This window comes from Bos taurus, chromosome 5 (genome assembly GCF_002263795.3).
Source record: "Bos taurus isolate L1 Dominette 01449 registration number 42190680 breed Hereford chromosome 5, ARS-UCD2.0, whole genome shotgun sequence".
NCBI classification, from domain to species: domain Eukaryota; kingdom Metazoa; phylum Chordata; class Mammalia; order Artiodactyla; family Bovidae; genus Bos; species Bos taurus.
In genome coordinates this window covers 104,019,756-104,036,847 of record NC_037332.1, presented here as the reverse complement: position 1 = coordinate 104,036,847, position 17,092 = coordinate 104,019,756, and the positions used below count along the sequence as shown (strand labels likewise).

Genomic DNA, 17,092 nt, shown 5'->3' with positions numbered 1-17,092 from the left:
AAACCAGTCCCTCCAGGGCAGAGCTTTAATTGGAAGATTTTAGTGTATTTACAGAAGTCCCTGCGATTCACAGGGTCGCAAAGAGTCGGACACGACTGAGCGACTGAACTGAACTGAACAGCTAGCTCCCTTGGGAGGCCCCATTTTTCTGTGCTCCCCCGCTGCCTGGGGACAGTTCAGCTGGTCCAGGCAGGGCAACAAAGTTTCTATTAGTGTACAGAGTGGATGAGTGGATGTGCAGAGTGGATACAAAGATGGCTTATCTACTGCGAAACCGGCTCAGGGACCGACGTAGGTTCCCCAAGTCGCCTTGCTGAGTTCTCCAAGCCCAAAAAACAGGCAATAAGGCAGGGCGCCCCTCATCTTCGCAACCGCTGCCTTGGGCTCCGGGCACACTCGGCCTCTCTCACGAGTACACACACTCCACATCACACAGACGCACATACAGAGACACAAACACACGCACTGCACGCAGACACACACTACACACAGACACACACTCAGGCAGCTGAGAAAAGCTATGTACACTGAGTGAGTAGCACCAGGTCAGTGGCTGCCAGATCGTGCCTGCTCCTCCAAGACTTCCTCTCCAGAAAAAAACAAAACAAAACAGGAGGTCCACAGGGCATCTCGCAGATCCTTCCGGGCTGCCTGGCACAGGAAGGAAGCAGCCGTCTGCAGGGCGGGGAGGCCCGCAGTCGGAGGGGCGGGGCTTCACCGGAGAAGGCGGGGCTCGGACGCGAGGCGGGCGGCGCCACCCAGCGCCTCCTCTATGTTTTCCAGGCAACCCAGCAGGTCCATGTCCCTGAGCACGCGGCCCAGCAGCTCCAGCGTGGCCTCGCGGCGCGGCGTGCGCCGCCGCCAGGCCGCCAGCATGCTGTACTGCGCCTCGCGCAGGTGGCGCCCGTTCTCCAGCTCCAGCCGCTCGATCTCGTGCTCGCTCAGTCCCAGCCGCCGCACCAATTCCTTCCAGCGCGACGGGGGCACGCCGTCCACCACCGCGTACAGGGTCGCGGGGTCGGCTGCGGGAGGCAGCGCGGTGAGCCTGGAGCGGCGGCCCTCCGGCCTGGCCCCGCACAGCGCTCGCAACTCAGGGCGCCCCGCCCACCCGCCTCCCCGGAGGGGCCGGTGTTCCCAGAGAGGATGAATGAGGAACTCACCATCCGCGAGCTGATCGGGGGCGCTGGGGGCGCTGGCTTCCCACTTCTGAACTGGGGTGCAGAGGTGGGTGGAGGCCGGAGGCCCCGGGGTACAGAGGTGGGTGGAGGCCGGAGGCCCCGGGGTACAGAGGTGGGTGGAGGCCGGAGGCCCCGGGAGGATGGGGCCAGCCTTTAGATGGGGCGGGGCCGTCTCGCTGGAGGGAGATGCGACGGCTCCGAAGTTGGACCGGTCACAGGAGATGTAAGGGGGAATGGAGACAGGACTGGAACTTGGGGTGGAGCTGAAGCAGATGGTGGTGGTGGGGTTGAAGCCTGGGGCCGGGACCAGGAGTTCTGGCTCCCCCTGAGGAAGGGACGGCACAGCATTAGCGCAAGAGGATAAACAGCCCCATAGCCCCAGTTCTTCTGGATTATGGATGGGAGCCGGGCTAGAGGGAATCAGGGGAGACCTAGGGTGAAAGGTTGATTCTGGGTGCTTTGGGTGTTACCAGGTAGTAGTGGACAATTAGGGAAGCCTGGGGGTCATTCCCCGGTATCAACTTACCTCTTTTACCAGAGTCGACTGCCCGCAAACTGAGAAAAAAAGAAACAGAGCGTCACAAATTTCACTTCCTCTCTCAGCCCTCGTGCCCATCGCAGGACTGGTGGTGGGCCCTTGTGGTGACACGCTTCAGGGCCTATGTGACCCCAGGGACGAAAGAATCACTGATGCAGTACGAGCTCTCACCAGCCATCCCGTATCAGCTCGGGCCAGCGGGGTCCTTGGCAGGGAACTAAGAGGATACCCTTAATCTCCCTCCGTGCCTGTGCACCCCACCCTCCCTTATCCCCTTGTCCTCCCAAAGTCCCCACTCACTGATGGAGTAGAGCTTGGGCTTCCACCGCTGGTAGCGACATGCTAAGACGACAGAGGCGAAGGATGCCAGGCAAAGCCCGAAGACAATCACCAGGGGTAATAGTACTGTAGTGCCTGGAGACAGAGCAGAAGGTGGTCAGAGGCGAGGGCAGGACCGGATGGATGGGGGCGGGGGCAAGACCAGGAAAGGGCCCCTGGGCTTGGTTGGGCATTAGGATAGTTCTCCTCACCTGGGTCCTGAGAGTCTTTACCAGTTGAAGGTCGGGTTGGACATAACTTCTCGCACTCCTTGTTCTTACAACTAAAAGAAGAGATAGTGCTGGTGAGTAGGGGCCCCCCATTAAGAGGAATATAGGAGGGAAAAAATAGAAAGACCCATACAGATTGTTGGAAATTCTGCCCTTTACAAATATTTAGCTATCTTGCGATAGAATGGAAATTAATCCTATCTTGGCAACAGATGCAGTGGAAGGAAAAAAAAATTAGCTGATCCCAGAATCATTTCATTTTAGAGTTGGATTTGATCTTGAAGAGGCTGTGTAGAGAAAGAGTTAAAAGTGTGTGCGTGCTCATCACATCTGACTCTTTGTGACCTCGTGGACTGTAGCCCCCCAGGCTCCTCTGTCCATGGGATTTCCCAGGCAAGAATACTAGAGTGGGTTGCCATTTCCTTCTCCAGGGGATCTTCCTGACCCAGGATTGAATGAGTGTCTCCTGTGTCTTCTGCATTGGCAGGTGAATTCTTTACCACCGAGCCACCTGTCAGAGTCAGAGTCACCAGACTGGTTGTGTGACTACAGGCACATCACTTCACCTGTAAGCCTCGGTTTTCTCATCAGTAAAACAGGGATCCTACTTGGACTAAGGATTAAGTAAAATAATTATGCCTGACATATAGTAAACGCTTATACATGCTGACTGTCATTGAACTGTTTTTGTTGTTGTTTGTTTTTAAATATTTGGCTGCAATGAGTCTTAGTTGTGGCATGTGGGATCTAGTTCCATGATCAAGGAACCCAGATTCCCTGCATTGGGAGAGAAGAATCTTAGCCACTGGACCACCAGGGAAGTCCTTTGAATTATTTTATCATTGTTTTACTGATGAGAATCCAGTGGCAGAGAGATTCAAGAACTTTTTCTCTAGATGACACTGCTGATGACAGCACCTGACTTTGAGAGGGGGTCTAGCACACGTGTGAACCATTAAAAAACACATCTTGCTGGGGGAAGCCAGAGAACACTAGAACAATTTCCCATGTTGGGAGCTGGCATCAGGCAGCACGGAAGGATGAGAACTACATCAAGGGTTTTGGAAGGAACTTGAGGAGGTGAGTTCTCCGCAGGAATCTGCAAACAAGGAGAGCTGATTTTACCCACTTCACAAGCTCACACAGAGAACCACATGGAAAGGGTGTAAAAGTGATTTTAAGAAAAAGAGACTAGTGGGAAAAAGAAACTAATTTCTCATCAGACACTTTGTAGTTATGTTTTGTGGTTCTTACAACTTTGCCAACCTGATGTCATTATCTTTACTTTAAAGGTAAAGAAGAACTAAGGCTCAGAGATGTTAAGTCACTGGCTCAAGCTCACACAGCCAATACAGTGGCTAGCCTGAGGTTTAAACCCAGGGCAATTCAACTTTAGAGCCCTCGGAGTTTCCTCTTTGGAAGCAAGTGTGCAAAGCAAGAAGGAGTGAGGAGGTGTGGTCAAAAGGACTGGGAAAGAAAGACCATGCTGTATCAAACCTAAGATCAACAATCAAAGGCATCATTTACATCTTATACACAGCTGTCACCTGTGCCATCAACTGTTGTAAGATGCAGTCTGATTTCAAAGATGTAAGCGTGTATTCCTAGAATCAATAGCAGAGCCTGTTTCCCAAGAATCTGAATGTCTTCAGAAAAAGATCTGAATGTCTAAAAGGAACTGCAAGTCCTTGAGGGTATGAGCCTCTATTCCTCAAAGACTTCATAAGATTTCTGAACATGTTGGGGGCAGGGAAGACTGGCTGGTATCTCGACATGAAGTGTCTCCCATACCAAACAGCCAGTAGCGGGCTTCCCTTGTGGTCCAGTGGTTAAGAATCTGCCTGCCAATGCAGGAGACATGGATTTGATCCCTGGGTCGGGAAGATCCCACATGCCTCAAGGCAGCTATGGCTGTGCGCCACAACGACTGAGCCCCGGCTCTCAGAGCCGCAACTCTAGCCCACGTGCCACAACTACAGAAGCTCGAGTGCCCTAGAGCCTGTGCTCTGCGACAAGAGAAGCCACCACAATGAGAAGGCCGTGCACCAAAACTAGAGGGTAGCCCCTGCTCTCCTCAATGAGAGAAAGCCCTCTCGCAGCCAATAAATAAATAAAAATTTACAAAAACAAAAAAGCATCCCGTGGGAGCAAAAGCACCCCCTAGAACCTCTCCATCCTCCCACCCCAATCCAGTGCCCAGCAGCTGGCAGAAGGACTCACTCATGACAGGAGATGCACTTGGCGCCTTTAAGAAAGAAGCCCATATGGCAGTGGCAGATGGTGTCCTGTCTCTCCTGGCCTGTGGGGAGACAAGCAGCACAGCTGAGAGAGGACGCCCCTCACCCTGAGTGCAAGAGGGAGGGCTAGGAGGGGCAGGGGTACAGCAAGGTGAGGACCCTCCTCTGGAGACGGAGATGGGGCGAGGAGCGGGGTTGGGAGAGCCATGCTTACAGGGGATATTCACTGTGCCATTGGGACAGAGGCTGCAGTTCAGACACCGGAAGCCAGTTTCACCCCAGTATTCCCGGTACTGGTTCTTCCTGCAGCCGCACACAGTGTCCCGGTCCACTACACAAGGCGAAATCTCCACCTGGAACATTTCTGGTGAGGGGAGGAGATGGGGTATGAGCCCCCATGGTCCTCATCTGGTGTGTCTCTCTGTGTAACGCGCACTCACAGCCATGCACTCAGTCACTTGTGCATGAACGTCCCTACTCACCCCCAGCAGCACACACCCGTCCCCTCCCCTAGAAACAGACCGCACACCCCTCCGAACACCCACCTGACCCAGTCTGTTCAGAGCCCTGCGCCCTCCTGAGACTCACCGTCCCGGCACCTGGAGCAGCTCAGGCATCGTCTGAGATGGTTCTCCAAGGCAGTGTAGGTGCCAGGGGCACACACCCTGCAGTCCGTGTCTCGCCCTGGACCCGGACAGTCATTGTACAGATAGGTACCTGTGATTCAGGGGCTGGAATTAGGCTGCAGCCAGGAGCTCAGGGGAGGAGCTCCAGGCCTGGGAAGATAGCCTGGGCACCTCCCAAAGTCCCTAGGAGAGGAAAGGAGGGAGAAAGCCCCAGACCAGGAGAGGCAACCAAGCCAGGTTCTAGAACATCTGGAAAATGCAAAGGAAGAAGCAGGGCCTCCTGACTGAGGAGTTCCACGGGGATCTTTCTCCTACCTTTGTGGCACTTGGTGCAGCAAATGGTGCTATTTTGCGGGTGGTTATATTTTCCTTGGGGACAGGGACTCTCTCTCTTCTCCAGGTCCCCGGGGTGAGGGACCAGCCCCTGAACCCCTGCGGGGTACACATCTGCCAACAGAGCTGGAAGCACCTGGGGAGGAGTCAGATGGAGGAGGACCCTCAGGAAAGGAAGGATGGGGATCACAGAGGTAGCAAGTCTAAAGCCTTCTCGAACCTTCTCCCTGGGACGCCCCCACCTACACTCCGCCTGAGCTACCGGCACTGTGCTGTCACCATTGTTCTCTCATTCTCCCATCCTCTTCCCTCCAACCCAAGGCTGCAAGATCCCAGGTGCGGCTTGTACTTTATCCTTGTTTCCCCAAACCAGCTCTCAGGACTGGACCAGGGCAGGTGTTCAGTTGAGGGGTTGAGAACAGGCCTTTCCTTCCAATGAGCAGCCCTAAAGGTTAAGGTGGCATTTCTCCATCTGGGTGCTGTGCTCACGGTGTATTCACTTCGTGAACATTCACAGAGGCGAACCTATAGGGTTGTGCCCTTTCCTGTATTACATTGTCATATCCGACTCTTGGCGACCCCATGGACTGTAGCCCACCAGGCTCCTCTGTCCATGGGATTCTCCAGGCAAGAATACTGGAGTGGGTTGCCATTTCCTCCTCCAGGGGATCTTCCCAACCCAGGGATCGAACCCAAGTCTTCTATGTCTACTGCACTGGCAGGCGGATTCTTTACTGCTGAGCCACCAGGGAAGCCCTGTTAAACTTTGAGAGCAACAGGCTAATCAGAGCCCAGAGACCCCAGCCAGGACAGGAGGGCTTGGCAGCCCAGAGCAGGTAAGCTATAAGCAGGTCACCACCCAGTTCCCCGCTGGGTGTCGCTGCAGCAGTTAGAAGCCCCAGCCCCAGCCCCAGCGCCAGCCAAAGGAAGCTATACTCAGAAACCCAGCTGCAATCCTGTAGGGCGCCTCCCCTACCCAGGGCCAGCACCCTTCCCTAGCCACCCCAGCCCCGTGCCACAGCCCCTGACAACAGGCCTGGGGCTTCCAGGGCAACAGGAAGAGTTTGGGGATGTTTATGGGAAGGGCTTCCCAATCCTGTATGTGCAGTTCCTTTCCCGAAGAAGGCCTCATAGCATCTAAGGTCACGGGACCTTGGAACTACATTCCAGGCGGCTGGAAGCAGAGCCAACTTGCAGAGACAGCATCAGGAAAAGGAACGGGGGCGGGGGTCCAGGTCTGGGCCAGGGTTTGAGGGGGTGGGGGTGCAGCTTTCCAGGGACTGTGGGTTGATGAGGAAATCAGCTTCCCAAGAAGGAGGGAAAGAGGCTTTCTCAGGCCACATGCCTCGTGCTGCAATCCCCAGCAATTTGGGGGTTAACTCAGATCCGGGAAAGGGAAATCTTTTCCCAGCAGCTCCGCCCAGTGACTCAGGCCAGAGGGAGGGAGGGAATCCAGGGGAGGGAGAGGGGACCCGTCGCTTCCCCCGGCTCCTCAAGGGTCATGAGTCAGCTGAAAGGCTGATGGGACCAGGACCCCGCACGCAATCTGGACCCCATCTGATTCCCTCCTCCTGGGGGCCAGGCTCTATCCCCACGCAGCGCCCCCCTTCCTCCCCTCCTCCTTCAAACAGCCAGGCCATGGGTCTCAGTCCCTCTTGGCCCACTTTTTCGGGAAATGGCTCCCTATCCCATTCCATCCCAAAGGGAAGTCTCCGGTGACCTCGGGCTTCCCCCCTCTCAGGTCACTACCCGCCCCTCCCCCTCCCGGAGGGCCACTCAGCTCCTTCCCACCCCTCAGCATCCTTCCTTTAGACTCAGCCTCACCCAGACCCCTCCTCCTCCCAGCTCTGCCTGTCCCCCGACAACGAGGGCCCCCTGACCTGCCCTAGCTCCAGAAGGGAGCGCCCTACGTCCAGAAGGGAGCGAACCAAGGCTGCCCTCCCAGCTGAGTTCACTGCCTTCCCACAGCTCAGCTGGTTCTGGCCAGCTGGGTTGGGCTTGGGGACCTCCCTGGGGTCCTTGAACAATCCTTAGGAAACAAGGCCAGTTCTGAGGCTCTTCAGCTCCTCCCGCAAGCCCACAGGCTGCACAAGAAAAACTCCAGAGCCCTGAATGCCCAGTTCCATGAGGGAGGGAGCAAGTAAGCAGGGATGGAAGACAACCAGCATCATGTCCCCAGGGGGGCCCCCCTAGTCCCCACCTGCACCCCCAGCCAGCCCACTTGGAACCTAGGAGCCAGGGCCTCAGGTCCCCCCACTAGTGGGCACCATCCCTCGGCACCGAGCACATCTTTAGCCACTGCATCTTGCAGTGTGTGTTGTGCTAAGTTGCTTCAGTCTTGTCTGACTGTTTGAGACCCTATGAACAGTAGCCTGCCAGGCTCCTCTGTCCATGGGACTCTCCAGCAAGAACACTGGAGTGGGTTGCCATGCCCTCCTGCAGAGGATCCTCCGGACCCAGGGATTGAACCCGTATTTCTTATGTCTCCTACATTGGAAGGCTTGCAGTAAAACAGTAGAAACAGAGGGTGAGCTTTGAGCGCCCAGACCCCAGTCAACCTGAGTGTCTGTGGCCTGGAGCAGGGCAAAGGCAGGAAGCTGGGGTGCCTGTGGAGAGACAGTTGAGGAGGTGGCCCAGCACCCCTCCAACTCCCCCACAACTTCCGCCTGGGGAGGCTTTTAAGTGCGACTTCCTGCGCTGGGCCTGCAGCGTGGGGGTGGAAGAGCTGACAGCAGAGCGAGACCCTGTGGTCTCGCTCTGACCAGCCGCCTCACTCTCCATCCCCCATTCACTTGTTCATTAAAGTCCGTTTTGTTCATTTGATGTCAAAATCTTTGGGGAGCTTAAGACAGCTTCTCCTCCAAGGCTCTGCTGAGGCCCGGCCTCCCTCCCCTGAAGCCCCCCATCAGCGAGGCTTCCCCCCTTCCAGCATATCCCATGCAAACCCCACCCTGTGAACTTTAAAACCATGAATTTATTATATCTATTTTGGGCTCTTACCATAACATAACAGCTTTGGGTGACTAGATAATAATCTCCCCAAGTAGACCATAAACTATGCGATGAGAGATCTGAAAGTGTTTTGGTCAGAGATACTGTCTAATCCCCCGCACACAGAACTATAGGGGCAAAATAAATGTGGTTTGATTGATTGATTTCATGACTATCTCTCTTCCACTCCAGTAAAAGCCAGTGATAACCAAAGTGGGAAGATGGGAGTCAGTGCTGGGCTATAGGAATATATTTATCTCCAGGGGAAAACTCCTCCCTCCTTCCCACACACTCGCACAGCCACTTGCACGGTCTCACAGGAGACGCTGGCAAGCCTTCCACTCCTTTTGAGCATCCCTGGTGAGTGAAGGCAGCGCTTACAGATAAGAGTCTGAACATTTCTGCCTGAACACGAGGCTGATAAGGGTGTGAGAACCTCTGCTTGAGCCTGTCAGATACGCACTTCACTTGGCAAATTCCCAGACCTTCTACATGCCCCCAAACAAAACCCATCGACCAGACAGATATCACAGCATCAACTTGTCTTGGCCACCCTTCTCTCCTCAGGGTCCCCATCCCTCCCATGCCACAATCCGGGTCCGTAGTCCATCTTGCCAGACCTCCTCCGTCATCTCTCAGCCCTCTCCATGGGATGCCTCACTCCCAGATTGTTGCCACTGTCTTCTCGCCTATTCCCTGCTCCAGTCCAGCCTACACCCTTGCTTATCTGCATTCAAGCTTCAACTTGCACCCACAGGTGTAGGAATCTTTCTCGCCTGACCCTGAACATCATTTCCGTAGGTCACTCCTTCCTTCCCTGAATGAGAACTTGAAGAGGTACCTGCTACTATTCTGGACACATTCCTGGACACAGCGGACCTGAGAGAATCATTTATGAAGAAATGAATGAATGAACGGAATTCCTCTACCAGGGATCACAGTCAAGATTCTCTCTCTGTCCCTTCCCCTACTTCCTTCAATTTTCTCTTTCTCACTTTTTCTTTTTCTTTTTACTATTTATTTTTATTTATTTATTTTGCTGTGCAGGGTCTTAGTTGTGGCATGTGGGATCTAGTTCCCCAACCAGGGATCAAAGCCAGGGCCCCAGCATTGACAGCTCAAGAGTCTTAGCCTCTGGACCACCAGGGGAGCCCCTCTCACTTTTTTTTGTACCTCAACAGAGTCTTACCCCTAACAGTCAAGACACTGAGCTTCTTGCCACCACCAACCTCCAACACACAACCCCATTGTTCTGTTCCTCCAGGCCGTGTGTGCTAAGTCGCTTCAGTCGTGTCTGACTCTTTGCGACCCCATGAACTGTGGCCCACCAGGCTCCTCTGTCCATGGGATTTTCCAGGCAAGAATACTGGAGCGGGTTGCCATTTCCTCTTCCTCCAGGAGATCTTCCCAACCCAGGGAGCGAGCCTGTGTCTCTTGTGTCTCTTGCACTGGCAGGCAGGTTCTTTACCACTAGCGTCACCAAGGAAGCCCAAAGTCTCCCTCGGACCAGTGTCCCTTTTTTCAGCCTCCTGCTTGTCTGTGACTTCAAATCTCAGCTCCAAAACCCAATTTCCAGGAGGCGTTCCCTCCCTCATTCCATCCTTTATTCATTCAACAAACCGGGGAGGAGCACCTTTGAGGTGCAGGTCCCAGAGGAATGCCAGGGAAGATGAGATGAAGACACAAAAGACTTCTTAGTTAGGTCAGAGATGGGTGACTGGGGAGGGAGCTGGGCACTGATCCGCAGACAGGACAGCACTCACCCCGCTCCTGGTTCTGCCTCCCATTGGTGTTCCAGGGCACCACATCACGCTTTTGTGGGCATTTTCCCCGAGATCGTTAAAATAATTTGTTTTTCTGTAAGCTGTCTTGGCTACAAGATTGTAAGCTCTTTGGGTGCAGCAAGATCTCGTGTGCTCCTTCACAGTGTCTCCTGCATTCTTCCCACCTCCACCACCCTCTGTCCCCTCACACACACAGTATTCCCTGCACTGCTCATTGACTGGCCCAGGGAAGCCTTACCCAGCACCGCACGCCTCCTTTGTCCCCTTCAGTTCCAGGCTAAGCTTGTTCCCTTAGCTGTCACACCCCAACCTGGGCTGGATCAGCCGCAACCCCAGGCACCTGACACCTTTCTTTATCTTTCCAGGCCCCCTGTATCTCTATTTTCCAAATGCAGAAGCCACTGAGCAATAACCACCACTACTGGCTTCCCTGGTGACTCAGACAGTAAAGAATCTGCATGCAATGCAGGAGACCCGGGTTCCATCCCTGGATCCCAAAGATCCCCTGGATCCCAAAGATCCCCTGGAGAAAGCAGTGGCTACCCACTCCAGAATTCCTGCCTGGGAAATTCCATGGACAGAGAAGCCTGGCGGGCTACAGTCCATGGGGTCACAAAGAGCTGGACATGACTAAGCAACACACACACACACACACACTATTACTACTAACAATAGAAAAGCTCTCATTAATATTGAGTGCTTTCCGTTTGCCATACTCTGTTCCTCCACTAGATCAGAAATCCCGTGAAGGCAAAGACTATGTTCACTACCAGCACCTAAAACAGTATCCAGCACCAAGCAAGCATAAAGGAATGAAATACCTGATCTATATCCATCTATGTCATCTTTGAAACGACACTATGCGGCAGAAACTAAGACAAACTGTAAAGCAATTATACCCCAATAATAAAATAAAATTAAATACAAAACAAACCAAAACAACGACATTATGAGGTGGTGACTATTCTGTCTATCTTAGAGATAAAGAAGCAAGACGTGGAGGGTTACGTAACCCATTCAAGTCCAGACAGCTAGTACCTGAGGGAGACAGGACTGGATCGGGTGGTTTGCCCCAGGAGAGAAGAGGAGTCAGGAAGGCTGCAGAGGGAAATGGGGGGAGCCTGTGAGAACAGCCAGGAAAGAAGGGAAAGGTGGGCTTGGGGGTGTGGAAGAATGGACGAAGGAGATGGGGGGGCGGAGGGGGGGGTGCTTCGTGAGGAAACTAGTGTCGGGAAAGGTGGACCAGAGCAGAGAAGAGGGAGGAACCGGAGAGAAAGGTTCAAAAAGGAGGCTCCGAGGAGTCTGACTGGTGGGGAGACTGGACAGAAAAGAAGGAATGATTAGGGCGCACAGCAGGAGATGCTGGCGGGAGGAGGGTGGGGGGAGAAGAGGTTGGGGGAGTCAAAGTGGGGAGGGGCGACTGGGCAGAGGAAGAGTGAACCAGGAGAAAGCGGCCAACGCAGCCCCCCAACTAGGCAGAGGCGAGGGACTGGGTCTCTGCCCCCAACCACTGCGGGGGGCGGGGAGGGGGGGTGTCAAGGATCCACTGAAAGAAGGCTGAGGCAAGAGAAAGGGACATTTTCCAGTGACGAAAACAAGTGTCTACCAACTTCCCCAAACTGAGCTGTGGAAGAAGAAAGCAAGTGATCTGTTGCTGGGGTCGGGGGAGGGGGCCAGGGGACAGGCCCTGGGGTTCTGCGGCCTTGGAGGGGGGTCAGTCCGACAGCCAGAGGCCACAGACCAAGGGTGAAGGGTGCCCCCCAGGGGGCCGGGAGGCCTGGGCCTGGGGAGGCCGAGGGATCTCCAGCCCCTATGTAGTTACCCACTCCCTTCCCAAATGCCCCCAACATAGCATCCCAAGCCCACCGCCCCCAGCCCAGGGCCTCTCCTGGACTCAGTTTCCCCACTTCACGAGCGGCGTCCAGCCCCTGCTTTCCATTCTCAGCCCGGCGCCCAGGTAGCCTAGCCTCTCCGCGGCCCAACACAACGACGTGCCGGGCAGAACCATCCAGATTCTGAGAGGACCCACCTTTCTCCCATTGCTTTCGATTTCCTATCAAACTGCCTCTCCTTACCCTGTGGGCACCTGCCGCCACATTCCCAGCCTGCCCAGGCCTGGGTCCATTTCCCTCCTGGCATTCCAAGCTTGTCCCCAGCTCTGGGCCGCGGGTGAATGGGGCAGTGTGTGAGGGCAGGCCCGCGCAGGCCTGAGGCTCGGCCCGGCCCTCCACCCTTTCCAGCCCCAGGCGCCCCTCGCCCGCCTGCCCACTCCTCCCTGGGCCCCTCCCCGTCTCACCAGTGGCAGCAGCAGGCCAGGCACGGTGGGGAGGCCCATGTCCGGCCAGCTGTGGCCTCTCAATCCCCCATCAGGGCTGGGGCAGTGGCGGCCCGCGACAGTGACAGCAACACGGTCCTCGCGTATGCCCAGTGGAGCCCGGGCCTCGGGTCGGGGAGTGGAGGGTTGAGACTGGGGCGGGGACACAGCCCAATCCGGAGGACCTCAAACCCGGAAGGCCAGCCCTGCGGCCCAGAGCCCGGAGAGCTCCGAGAAAACTTGAGCTGAGAGGAGGTGGGAGGGGAAGGGAGAGAGGCAGATGGGGTATTGCAACTTAGGACAGGAAGAGCCTGGGGTGGAGGCGGGAGGAGGCGGGAGGAAGGGGGGGGCCAAGGTCCATTAACCCTTTGTAGTCAGACAGAGGCAGGGCTCCGGGATCCAGCGGCCACATGCCAGGGCCTAACCACGCCCCCCCCCCAAAGAAAAACACCCAGGTGCGCCCCTCCCGGCCTTCTGCCTCCTCTCCCACAACGCCGGGCCTGTCCCAAGTGAACAGAAGGAGAAAGACAGGGCTTTGGAGTCAGATTCGCTGGGTTCCAGCTCAGAACTCTGCTTTTTTAGCTGGGTGGTCTTCTGTGATCCGGTCTGCGTAATGAAGAAACCCTCTCTCACGCTGTCGCAGTCAGGTAAGTGATGCCAGACTTGATCCCAGTCCTCAGGGCTCTTCCCCTTTTCCCAGGGTTCTCCAATGACATCCTAATGTCTCACTTTCTTGGGAATGTACACCTGCAATTCAAACCTCAGAGTAAAGCTTAACCCTCATTGGGGATCCTGACCTGCCCCACTCCCCACCCCACCAGGTCTCATTCAATCTGTGCTGGGCAGGTCCCCCAACTGCTCTTTCTGGCTGAACTTCCCAGAAGACCTCGGTCACGAAATGAGAGCCACAGTGCCTGGCCCAGCTTCCATGGAGAAGGTGACATCATGAGGCTTAATGGAATTACAGCTCACTCCATCAGGTATTGCTAGAATGTTCCTAGTGCCCTTTTCCCAAGTATTCCGATACATTGATCCAAACTGCCCTCAAAGATAATCTACTACAGCCCCCCTTATTGTTGTTGTTTTTTTAATTGATTTTTAATTGAAGGACAATTGCTTTACAATATTGTGTTGGTTTCTGCCATACATCAATGTGCATCAGCCATAAATATGCATATGTCCCCTCCCTCTTGAACCTCCCTCCCACCTCCCACCCCTTTAGGTTGTTACAGAGCCCTGGTTTGAGTTCCCTGAGTCATACAGCAAATTCCCACTGGCGGTCTATTTTACTTATGGCAGTGTGTATGTGTCCATGCTTTGCGGCCCAGAGACGTGCAGGTCATGTGCCCTTCTGGGCCAGCCCAGCCCGCAGACTCCTGACTTCGGACCAAGGGCCCTGTTATGTTGCAATAGATAATCGCCACTTCTCTATCAGTCCTTTTGAGTCAGTCAGACTCCACCCTCAACTCTTAGGATGTTTTATCCCATGCCCATCTGTGCAGGACGTCTCCCAGATGAATCCCACAGCAGAGTACAACATTCACCCAAATGGTCTCTGGATGCGATGAGCATCCGCAAGACCCAATCCAGGCCCCAAGTTCTCCAGCTGCTGAGACTGCTAGAAATACAGGGAGAACAGACAGGAGTGAGGAGGGCCTAGGGTTTTGTGACTTGGCATCGGAGCTCCTCACCCACTGATGTCTTGATCCACCAGCTAATCCTCAACCCTGGAATCCACCCTCTCTGGCCCTTCCTGGCCTCCCCTCTGTGATCCCAGGTAGGTGTGAATGGAGCCTCAATGCCCCTACTTCCGGCTGACTTCACTCCACCCCATCCTCCAGCTTCTGAGATACTAGAGGATTAAAGCTGGACCCACAGAGGATGAGGATCACCTCTACCATCACCCAGGGAGGCTCCAAGTGCGGCATGAGTGGACCCAAAGCAGAGCTCTTAAAGAAGCCGAGTCATTGAAATACAGTGCAAGAGTCAAATAGCCCATTTCCAGTGTGAAGACACTAAGAGACACCTCATGTTAAAAATGGGAAGCTTGCTGGTACCCCTCACACCGCATTCGTGGATGATAAATGACGTCAAGTGTTTAGCAAGGGTTTGACATATTCTAAGCATTCAATCAGTGGTTGTTGCGGTTGTTCAGTTGCTAAGTCATGTCTTACTCTGTGACCCCGTGAACTGCAGCGTGCCAGGCTTCCTTGTCCTTCACCATCTCCTGGAGTTTGAGCAAACTCATGTCCATTGAGTTGGTGATGCCATCCAACCATCTCACTCTCTGTCACCCCCTTCTCTCCTGCACTCAATCTCTCCCAGCATCCAAAGTACTGGAGCTTCAGCTTCAGCGTCAGTCCTTCCAACGAATATTCAGGGTTGGTTCCCTTTAGGATCAGTCAGTGGTAGCAATGTGGTTTATTCATTTATTTGGCTATGGCTTTCAGCATGTAGGATCCTAGTTCCCGGACCAGGGGTTGAACCCACACTCTTGCTTTGAAAGCACAGAGTCTCAACCACTGGACAGCTTGGGAATTCCCCAGTGACAATAATTTTAATATTTTGTATTAACACTAACAACTTTAATGTTCTGTTTTTTTTCTTCTTTTAAATTTTTTATTGAAATACGGTTGATTTACAATGTTGTGTTAGTTTCCAGTGTCAGTGTCCTATTTTTAACATTCCAAGAAATTTTCAATAGTCTGTTCCAACTGCCAATGCCATTGCACATAGGCCGGCACAAAAGGAGAATTTCTTTCATTGTTTAGGATGAATGCCTATTTACGCAGCAAGCTTAAAGCCTTGAGAAACATGGTATTCAACTGTTCAATAAAATTCTGTTTAAAAAAGATGGTGAGAGGTGGGTAGATCTAGGAATATGAACAGCTAATTAGTCTTGTGGAAGAGGTGAGAACACAAGCATAAGCCCTCCCGGGAAGAAGGAGTCATGGTGAGGGAGAGACGGAGAAACAGAGGAGGGGCAGGGGACTTCTCTGGGGCCCAGTGATTAAGAATCTGCCTTCCAATGCATGGGTTTGGTCCCTGGTCAGGGAACTAAGATCCCATAGGCCACGGGACAACTAAGCCCTCGTACTCCAGTTACTGAGCCTCCACAGCTCAACTAGAGAGCCTGTGTGCCGCAACTAAGACCCCACGCAACCAAAACTAAATAAACAAATATTAAAAAAAAAAAAAAAGAAGAGGGGGCAAACTAAGATTGGCCATTAGGGCTTGTGGAGCAAAGGATGAAGGGAAAGGAGCTTCAGATAACAGAGTCCCCTCTCTCCATAACATGTCACACACCCCACAGTAGCACAGAGTCATCGAAAGGACACTGGACTCCCAGTCGGGGTGACGTGGATCCCAGCCCCAGCCCAGTCATGCCAACCCCATGTGTCACAGGGAGACCTGGTTCTGTATTAATCATGAACTTGAACAAGTCACTTCACCTGAGAAGCTCCATAAGGAAAGTGAGACAGCGTGAACTCTGTCTCCTCTACCTGTCTGATCAACCTGAGACCTAGAAAGGAGGAAACAGACAGCACCCCTCTCCTGCATGTGCTCATTCTGGATAACTGCTCATATGATGCATATGTGTTGATCACTACCCATTTCAATGAACACTAGAGAGACTTCCCTGCTGGTCCAGTGGTTAAGACTCTGTGCTCCCAATGCAAGAGGCATGGGGTTTGATCCCTGGTTGGAGAACCAAGATCCCATATGTCGCACAGTGCGGCCAAAACATAAAAAATAAACACTCTAGAAAAATGTGTGCCCCCTGTTACTGGTACCTGCCCTAGTCCCCTCCCACATTTGCATGTTAAATCACTTCAGTCTTATCAGATTCTTTTCGACCTTGTGGACTGTAGCTCACCAAGCTTCTCTGTCCATGGGATTCTCCAGGCAAGAATACTGGAGCAGGTTGCCATTTCCTCCTCCTGAAGACCTTCCCAACCCAGGGATCAAACCTGAGTCTCCTGTGTCTCCTGCATTGGCAAGTGGGTTCTTTACCACTAGTGCCACCTGGGAAGCCCCCATAATTGGCATCTGTTTGCTTTTAAAATCAACTTTATCTTGAATCATGTCAGATGAATACATTAACATCAGTTTTTATTGAATTTGTGATGCTTTGAAGAATGGTCAGGATGTTCACGTGTGTGGGGGGAGGGGATGTTGGTGAAGAAGGAAATAAAACTATTTTTAAAGTTAAAAAAAGACCCAAAAGTTAGTGTGCAGGAGTAACACACTGATGGAAGGGAGAATGAAAGACCCTTAGGTAGACCTGTTTTTTTGGCAGGAGAAACTCAGGAGGACCCGGGGCGGCAGGGGAAGGATGGGGAGGAGGGGCTGCCTTCTGTCATCCTTAAAAGCTCCAGCTTAGTCTGACAGGCCCCGCCCACTGAGTCAGGGGAGAGGGAGGCAGGGCGGGCTGGGGCCAAAGAGCACAGGAGCAGGCTGAACCTGAGGGTTCAGAGAAGAAACTGTTGTGACACCAGCACTTTCCCCTCATCACTGTGAGTCTAGGAAAGGGAAGTCCAGA

At 53.7% G+C, this 17,092-nt stretch overlaps 1 protein-coding gene and 1 long non-coding RNA gene across 4 annotated transcripts; one reads left to right on the top strand and one right to left on the bottom strand.

Annotated features, from left to right (window-relative positions):
* Position 1: 1 nt before the first annotated feature.
* On the bottom strand, positions 2-12,821 carry TNFRSF1A (TNF receptor superfamily member 1A; the record flags this gene model as incomplete). Its single annotated transcript, NM_174674.2, is given in 10 exon segments — positions 2-1,022; positions 1,161-1,503; positions 1,705-1,733; positions 2,017-2,130; positions 2,247-2,317; positions 4,485-4,563; positions 4,716-4,865; positions 5,090-5,218; positions 5,443-5,596; positions 12,532-12,821. Coding segments are annotated over 10 exon segments (1,416 nt in total). The 3' UTR covers positions 2-714.
* On the top strand, positions 12,717-16,665 carry LOC100847453 (uncharacterized). 3 transcript variants are annotated; one of them, XR_009494642.1, is made up of 3 exons: positions 12,717-12,804; positions 13,132-13,196; positions 13,371-16,665. It is a non-coding gene; the product is annotated as an uncharacterized lncRNA (long non-coding RNA). The 3 variants fall into 3 exon arrangements; XR_139312.6 differs by having other exon boundaries at positions 12,753-13,196; positions 13,396-13,529; positions 14,264-15,403; XR_234722.5 differs by having other exon boundaries at positions 12,753-13,196; positions 13,371-13,529; positions 14,264-15,403.
* The last annotated feature ends 427 nt before the right edge of the window (positions 16,666-17,092 follow it).